Here is an 8,974-nt window from a genome sequence, read left to right as displayed (position 1 = left end):
TCTATTAATACTTAATTAATTACTTATTATCCTTTTTTATAGTTTTATATTTTGTTATCAGAATCTAATTTATTCTAGTACCCAAATCAATTTTTAATACATTCTTATTGAGATATTTCCATTTCATTAATTATTATCTAAAATTTTTAAAAGGAATATATTACAGAAGATTATAATATAATTAATATCTTAGAAATAGTTTTTTTTAAATTTTGAGTTAAAAAGAAAAAGTTAATTAGTTACAATTAAATAGAATCTAATTTACTCCTAACAATTTCATTAATTTTTAATGACCTTTGCTTAATTGTTTTAGCTAACTTTCTTTCATTACCTAAAATAGTTTGGAGTTTTGTTATTTCTTCTTTATTACAAAATTCTATTAAAGCAGAATTTAAAGCTTTACTCTTTTGTGTAGGGAAATTCATAAATTGTTCTGGTTGTATTAACTCTTTTTGACAAAGACTTTTTTTCATTAAACTTAATGTTATTAGAATTATAGTTCTTCCATCTATTTTCTTTTGTCGGTATAATTCAAAACAAGAACTAAGAGTAACATAAATATCTTTAAAACATTCTTTAATACAGTTTTTTTCTTCCAAGCAATTACTAGGGGATTTTTTTTGTGAAGAGTTTAATAAATTAATACTTAAAGATAATTCTTTGGTTTGTAATTCATTAAAAGTGTTGTGAACTTTTTTAGGTTTTTTTTCTTTATTTTTTTCTACTTCAATTTCAAAAGATAAACTTTTTCTTGTTATTTGACTAGAGTGATTTCGTTTGAGTTGTGGTTCTGTTTGACTTTGAAAAAGGGTTTTTGGTACAAGAAATGAATAAAGTCCATTATTACTCGAATAAAAACAATTGTTGTTTTGATTCATCTCTAAATGTTTTTTAAATTTTTCTGTGTTAATGAAAATTTGTTTGCACATTAGACATTTATTTGAAATCCAAGAAGTAAGTGTATCTGAAATTTCTCTATTATTTGTACGAATTCCTAATTCTTGAAATGAATAAATTGGTGTATTTATTAGAAGTTGTGGATAAGGAATAAAATTAGTATTAAAGAAGATAATTGGATTTTGTTTATGACATAGTGGACATGTCATATCCTTATCAAAAAAACGTCTTTTAAATGAACAAAAACAACAAATAAAACTATGACCACATTCTCCAATAGCAATTGAATCAGTAATATTTTGACATAAAGTGCATTTCATAAGAATTAAACTCTTTTTAAAATTAATTTGTTTTAGTACATAAACTATATCTCTCTAATAGAAAATTCAAATAACATTTACTTTATCTCTTTGTTATATATTACAAAAATTTAATAAATAGTTATTTATCTTTTAAATTAAATTTTAGTAATAAAAAACATTTTTAAAAATGAAATAACCAATTGTTATGTTGAATAGAATCAATTATACATTAATTTCTTATTTTTGAGAATCTTTCATTGAAAGATACTTTTTTTATGAATGTGGTATTCTTGTATCAATTTTTTTTCATTACATTAACTTATCCAAATAAGTTTTTATTCTTCTTTTTTTTTTCATTATAAAATTCTTTTAATATCATAAACATAAAATATGTAATATAAAAATTCAATGTTATGTCAATAATACTTAAAGGTACAAAACTTTTAGTTATTAAATAATTAAAAAATATATCGTTATAAGACAAAAATAAATTATAACTTGAATGATTAAAACATTAACCTATCAATGATAACTATTTCATTAGTTGTAAATCAATCTTTAAACATAAAAAAAAAGAATTTATAATGTTCTATTAGTTATCTATTGGTATTTTTTCCTATAATATCGTCTTTTTATCATTATCTTCTTTCATGTTTTCTTTGTGTTTTAATAATAATTAGTCAAAACCACTTTAGACGACGTTATGTAAAGTCCAAGAATAAAATTAGAATATTAAAATTAAGTAAATAATAATCAATTACATCTTGATAGTAATGAACATCCATCTTCATTAAAGAATCCCACACTTTGTAATTTTTTAAGATTTATTTTAATAAAATCATTTGTGAAGTCAAGAATATTTTCTTTAGGATTAGATTTAAAGAATTTTGATTCTATTGGTCCTTTCAGATCAAGAACATTTAAAGATGCTAATAATTGTAATGCTTCTTTATCACCATTTTGTGCATAGTCAGTTACTTTTTTCTTCCATTCAGTTTCATTAACTAAAGTTATTTTCATATTTAATAATTGACAAATAGAAAATATATTTTCAGTTGAAACATTTGTTGTTGGAATCAAATTGATTATGGTCTTTTGGTTATACATATTATTAACAATACATTCTGCTAATTTATCGACAGGGGTCATTGGGAATGATGGACCAGTTAATCCTATATTATTTTTAATACTAAGACGAATCATTTTATAAATAAAATCGTCCGTGTTACATATTCCAGTATTTGAATCTGACACAACAAATGAAGGTCTCATTATATTAATTTTATATCCTTCTTCAATCCCCCTTTTACAGATTTGTTCTCCCATCCATTTAGATTGAACATACCCAAATGCATTTAATGGAATATTATCAGAAATACTTTCATCTTTATTAAGAGCTGCTCCAAGTGTAGATATTTGACAAATATTCATATCTTGACCTGCAAAATTAATTACATTTAATACACCAAATGCATTTGTTAATTTTAGTTGGTTATATGTTTTTGTCCAATTAACAATAGCAGCACAATTAATTAATATTTTACTCTTGCTTTTCATTTCTTTTTTCTTTGAATCTTCAATGCCAAAATCTTCTTTAGAAATATCACCAATAACCATTTCAATTTTATCATTCCATTCTTTTTCAGTTTTTCTCAACATTAATCTCATTTTCTTACTTAATTCATTCTTATTAGAACTTCTACCAACACAATACACTTTTTTAATATCACTCCTTTTGCAAAGTTCCAGTGTTATGTATAATCCAAGATACCCTGTTGCACCAGTTACAATGGCACTATCCCTTTTAATATTTTCATTACTTGGTTCTACAACTTTGTTAAATAATTCATGAATATTAGCTCGTTGAATCCAATTGAAGTCTTTAGTTAATTCTTCGTTTTCATTAGAACATAATACTGGATTAGAGACATAATCTTCAATATCACCAAGACTAACTTTTAATGATAATAAATTAAATGGTGCATTTGGTATATATTTTCTAACAATTGCTACTGTTTGTGCTCCAACAAAAGAGTCACCTCCTAAATCATAAAAATTACTCTTTCTTGATAATGCACCAACAGGAATATCAAAAAATTCACTCCAAATATTAGCTACCTCTTTTCCAACTTCTGTTATAGGAGGATCATTATTTTCTTGAATAAGTATTTCCCATCTCTTCTTAATTAAATCTTTTACTATTTCTTTTAATTTTGGAACATACACTTTACCAAAAGAAGTTCTTGGCATTTCTTGTAATTGAAAGATGTATGTTGGAATACTAAATGGAACTAATTTATCAGCTAAATACTCTTTCATTTCCATCTCTAAGTTAGTAAAAGAAGACCCACTTTTTACTATAACAAAGGCAACAAGTGTTTCTCCTTGAATCTTATCAGGAATACCAATCACAGCAGCTTCTTGAATTTTTGGATGAGCAACCATAATATCACATATTTCTGCTGGCCAAATATTATGTCCTCCTCTAATTATCATATCTTTGACTCTTCCAGTAATTCTTAAAAATTTATCAGCATCAAGAACAGCTTCATCTCCAGTTCTAAACCATCTATCTTTTGTGAATGCTTGTTTATTAGCTTCTGGATTATTTAAATATTCCTTTAATATAAATGGTGATTTTATTTCAAGTTCTCCTGCAATCCCAATAGGTAAAACCTCTCTTGTTTCATGGTCAACAACTCGAACTTCATAATTCTTAGTTAATACTGCACTATATCCTGTTGATTTTGCTGGCATTTTGTAAACAATACCACAAGTTTCTGTCATTCCAAACCCACTACAAGCATATTGTAAATTAAATACTTTTTTCACTGACTCAGTTAGTTCATTAGAAGCAATAGCCCCACCAAGAGTAACTTCTTTCAATGAACTTAAATTATATTTTGTCCTATTTGGATGCTTCATTAAAGCCATAAAAGCAGATGGAGCTCCACCTGTACTAGTGACATGGTTTTCTTCAATAATTTGGAATATTTTTTCAACATCAAACTTATCTAAAAAGATGTAATAACAACCTTTTGCTACTATAAATGAAACAATAATATGTCCTGTGGTTGTATATAGTGGAGCAAAACTCAATGACACTCTTTTTTCAGTTGGGAAAAAAGATTGATTAGAACAAACATTTCCAACAAATGCACGATTAGTATAAACACAAATTTTTGGTTCTCCAGTTGAACCTGATGTACATCCATAGAATAATACATCTTCAGAACTAATTTGTTTTCGTTGGTTATCAAGAAATTCTTTATTTAGAGGAACGTTTATTAAATCTTCATATGAATATACATTAATTCCTTGTGAAGAAAAATTAGTAATATCTTCTTTAGTTGAGTCTACAACAACAACTTTCATGGACTTATTAGCTTTAATAACATTTGGAACTAGTGCTTTTGTTGTAACAACCAATTTTACATCTGTTTTACAGAACAAACGTTCAAGTTGATCTGGTTTATATGCTGGATTAAGTGGTATCATAATAAAACCACAAGTCTCAATAGAAGCAGAAGAAATAATGAACTGAATACAATTAGGTAAATAAATACCAATGACATCTTTTCTTTGTAGATTAACTACAGAGTAAAATGCATATCCTAAACAATCTACTAAATGATGATATTCATATAGAGATAGTTCTACTATTTCGTTATTACAAACAGAGATATACTTTATTAATGGTTTGTCTGGTTCTTCAAGTAATTGGCAATATTTGTGTGCATAAACAGTAAAAGGAATGTTTTCATCAACTTCTGCTTTGAAATAAGATGTTTTGAGCATAACAATTAATATGTTATATGATTTTAAAGATAGACCTATTTAAATATTTACAGCACTAACTTGAATTATGACCAACTTAATTAATTAGCCACTTCTCTAACTATTATTATAGTTTTGAAATTTATTAAGAATTTTATCAATAAAACCTATTTTCTTCAAAAAAAGAAATTTCTCATTAATAACTCTTAAAGAAAATAAATTTCTTATATGCTCCTTATATGCACTTTATGCATTTCTTTATTTTTTCATAAAACCATACAATTTACGTATTTTACATCGTTTTTTTATAGTTTTATAGTTTTATTTTGTTTTTCAATAGTCTTAAACAAAAAATCGTTGTTTTACAGACAATAAATTCAAAAGATTTAAAAATATTTATAAAATGAAATAAAATTAATTTGATGAATAAATTATTTCAAATATCAGTCAAATTTACCACCAACCTAATAATTAGTAATATTATAGCATTTTCATTAAACAATAGTTATACTAATACATACTATTATATGTTGTATCAAATTTATGAATTATTTGACTTAAAAAAAAAACAAATTTATTTAATAATTTTGTAATTCATTAAATCAAAAACATTATATTTCTTATTATTTATAAAACGCATCACTTAATAGAAGAACATTTATACTATTATGAAGAATTAATGGATGTAGTAATTGTCACTGTAATAATATCACATCACAAGAGTTATGACTTGAAAAGAATTAAAAAATTAATGGAATTACTATTTTATTAAGCTAACAAATGTTGAAATTATACTAGAAAATATTTAATATGTAATACATATAAAACTTATCAAATAAATATTCATACATCATACTCATTGAATGAAAGAATGTCTAATTTTAAATGAACCAGAAATTATCTCTCTCCATATTATTAAATTATAAAATTCTTTTAACTTATTATTTATAAAGATAAAAAATAAATCTACGAATATTGTGTCTGTACGTTTAAGTCATTTAAAGATATTTTTGTTGTTTATGGCATTTGTGGTATAGTAGAAAAGATAGAGACGACCAGTACAATATAAATGCCAATGAAACCACAAACAAATAAGACATAGAGAATGGAAAAAACTAAAGAAATTCTAGCAAATACTTTAGCAAGTGAATCAGATGAATTTTTATAAATGCAATAACAAGCTATCCAAGTTAAACAAATAAAGAACCCTAAGATAAAAAGAATAGTTGCCCCTTGACAATCGTTATTTTCTTTCTTTGGTTGTTGCTCAGGGATAGATTGAACTAATGGTTGTGGTTGAATAAATGGTTGTGGTTGGATTAATGGTGGTGGTTGAATAAATGGTTGTGGTTGAACTGGGGTGTAATAAGGAACTTGTGGAAGCACAGTGTATTGGTTTGACATTAAGAAAAAAATAAGTTTCAGTGATGATTTTTAAAAAAAAAGAAAAAGGAATTATCTTTATAACTTTTTTTAAGAATTTGATTTTTCCTTTTTGTAATTTTATTTTGTCATAACTTCAATTCTTCAAATATCATTCATCTGTATTTCAAATATGAATAATGACTATTCTGTAAAACAATTGAAAAAAGATAGCCTTTCAAAGAAAACAAATGAAGAGAATGAAGGACCAAAGAAAACAATTGAGAGAGTTGAAGAATTAAAGAAAGAGAATGAAGAATTAAAGAAAGAGAATGAAGAATTACAACAACAATTATGTAAAGGTTATACTAATACGCTTAAAGAAAGTCCTGAAAGTTTTTGTTTTTTAAAACAGTATACACAATTAAAATCATTAAGCCTTATTGTTGAATATCAAAGAAATGATGAGATTACTGGTGAATTATTATTTAAAATTGTTAAAGATAAAAGAAATATTATGTTTGTTATTACCTCAACTTCTGGTAATGTTTTTGGCTCATTTCATTCAAAAATTCCACAAAAAATGAATAGTTATGTATTTAAAGATAAACATATGTTTGTGTTTTCATTAAAAAATTCAAACAAAACTGGAGAAGTTTGTTTTATCCCTCGAGAAACAAATCACCATCTTTTATTCTTTCCAAGAGAGAAAGATTCATTATTCTATATATTAGGTTGTTGGGATATTAAAACAAATGATTGTGTTATTGACTCAGTTAAGTATAGTGGAAAACACTTTTTTGACTGTTTTAATTCAGAACAATGTTTTGAATTTGAAAAAGAAAATCATTTTCAATTTGTTTATATCAGAGTGTATCAATGGAACAGCTAATCATTTGTTCTTCACTTTAACTATCAAAAAAAATTATTTAATTTTTAAAATAGTTCAATTAGTTTATTTTTTTAGCTGCTTGAATATTTTAATATGGCTTTTTTATTTGATATAATTCTTCAATTTCTTTTTTTTCTTCAATATACTTTTCTCTGAATCGTTCAAAACATTCATTAATCTGTTCTTTTTGTTGTTCTATAGATAAGTCATAATCTTCTATATCTAAATAATAGAACATCCTTTTATTAATGTTGATCCTTTGTTTTAAATCATTGTCTGTATCTTGACTATTACTAATTGTTACTTGTTCAGAGTCTGTGTTAATTGATTTAACTTGTTCTTTATCAAGTTCATCTGAAATATTCTTTGGTTCATTATCATCCAACTCTGTGGTAGGGAAGTAATAAGGTAAGAACTTCAAGTAAATATTGTAGTCTGTTAAGCTATAACAACAAAAAATAATTTTACCTTCCCATAATGGATTAACCTCTAACCAATTTCTTACTACTTCTAATACTACTGGGCATGCACTATTGTTGTTATAACCAAAGATTCCTGTTGAAATACATGGAAATGCAATACTTTTATATCCTTTTAATCTGACATATTCCAAACATCTAACATATACACTTTGTAATTGAATAGCATTCTCACCTATTGGTCCTACTCCATGTAGTATTTCTTTACATGGCATTTTAAATCCTGGACTTGGTTTAAAATCTCCTGTTTTACAGTATGTATAATGAGAACACAAATAATCATATAAGTCATAACCTGCTGCACAATGAATAGCTCCATCAACACCACCACCTCCTCTTAGGTATGAATTTGCTGCATTCACAACAACATCCACTTGGATTTTGGTAATATCTCCTGTTACTATTATTATTTTTTTATTCATTTCTTCTTTCTTTTCATATCCTGTAATCACTGGTTGATCTTTTCCTTTAATATCCCAAGTAATCAGCTCATCTATTTGTATATTCTTTTTAGTGTTACATTTACCATTGTTTTGATTATGTTGTGTTGTCTTTGACATTTCTTTTTTTTTTAAAAAGAATCATAAAAATAAAAGTTTTAAAAAGAAAAATCTTGAAATGATGTTTGTTAAAAATAATAAAATAGTCTAGTTAATATTAACTAAATTTGTTTCTATTAATCACATTTCTAAAATACCTATTATTTTATTCATTGATTATGTTTCTTGAATGATTTATTTCCAGATAAATCATTTTGTATAATTTTACAACCATTTTCTTTATCATTTAAGTTTATCCTTTTTATTAATATTTAGTTATTAACCATTTAAAAAAGAGATTCATTTCATGAGGTACTCCAAAGAATATAAAAACTAACAAAAAAAGAAAGAGAAATTTATATAAATCAACAAATATAATTGTTAGATAAATCTGTGAAATATGTATTATTTGTATTAACAGAAATACATTATTATTCACTTTATTCTTTATCAAATTAATATCTATTATCATGTCGTTTGTTTCATTAATGATATATTTCATTTAACTCGCATTTTCATTCATTTTCATTGTAATATGTATTTTATTCATTAATTCATTTAGAAACAAATAGTATGTCATATTTGAATTAAATATCATATTAATTTCATTGAAGAACAAAATATCAAAACATGGTTTTGTATGTAAACAAATATTTATACATGTATTAATTAAATTTTTCAATGTTTTTGATGCATTTGATTTTAATAATACTCATAAATGTATTA

At 24.7% G+C, this 8,974-nt stretch overlaps 5 protein-coding genes across 5 annotated transcripts; 1 reads left to right on the top strand and 4 right to left on the bottom strand.

Annotated features, from left to right (window-relative positions):
* Positions 1-245: 245 nt before the first annotated feature.
* On the bottom strand, positions 246-1,217 carry ENU1_102740 (hypothetical protein; the record flags this gene model as incomplete). Its single annotated transcript, XM_008859367.1, has 1 exon — positions 246-1,217. One exon carries the CDS (start codon positions 1,215-1,217, stop codon positions 246-248), a length of 972 nt encoding a protein of 323 aa, XP_008857589.1.
* A 735-nt stretch (positions 1,218-1,952) lies between these two features.
* ENU1_102730 (acyl-coA synthetase, putative) lies at positions 1,953-4,997 on the bottom strand (the record flags this gene model as incomplete). The annotated part of the gene is made up of 1 exon (XM_008859366.1): positions 1,953-4,997. The coding sequence occupies one exon, from the start codon at positions 4,995-4,997 to the stop codon at positions 1,953-1,955; it is 3,045 nt and encodes a 1,014-aa protein (XP_008857588.1).
* Positions 4,998-5,993: 996 nt separating this feature from the next.
* On the bottom strand, positions 5,994-6,380 carry ENU1_102720 (hypothetical protein; the record flags this gene model as incomplete). The annotated part of the gene is made up of 1 exon (XM_008859365.1): positions 5,994-6,380. One exon carries the CDS (start codon positions 6,378-6,380, stop codon positions 5,994-5,996), a length of 387 nt encoding a protein of 128 aa, XP_008857587.1.
* Positions 6,381-6,531: 151 nt separating this feature from the next.
* Positions 6,532-7,230, top strand: ENU1_102710 (hypothetical protein; the record flags this gene model as incomplete). The annotated part of the gene is made up of 1 exon (XM_008859364.1): positions 6,532-7,230. The coding sequence occupies one exon, from the start codon at positions 6,532-6,534 to the stop codon at positions 7,228-7,230; it is 699 nt and encodes a 232-aa protein (XP_008857586.1).
* Positions 7,231-7,318: 88 nt separating this feature from the next.
* ENU1_102700 (macro domain containing protein) lies at positions 7,319-8,269 on the bottom strand (the record flags this gene model as incomplete). Its single annotated transcript, XM_008859363.1, has 1 exon — positions 7,319-8,269. One exon carries the CDS (start codon positions 8,267-8,269, stop codon positions 7,319-7,321), a length of 951 nt encoding a protein of 316 aa, XP_008857585.1.
* Between the last annotated feature and the right edge of the window lie 705 nt (positions 8,270-8,974).

The sequence above is a fragment of the Entamoeba nuttalli genome, assembly GCF_000257125.1.
Source record: "Entamoeba nuttalli P19 unplaced genomic scaffold asmbl_4399, whole genome shotgun sequence".
NCBI lineage: Eukaryota > Evosea > Mastigamoebida > Endamoebidae > Entamoeba > Entamoeba nuttalli.
Note: the sequence above shows the minus strand (reverse complement) of the source record. Positions and strands in the feature narration are given on the sequence as shown.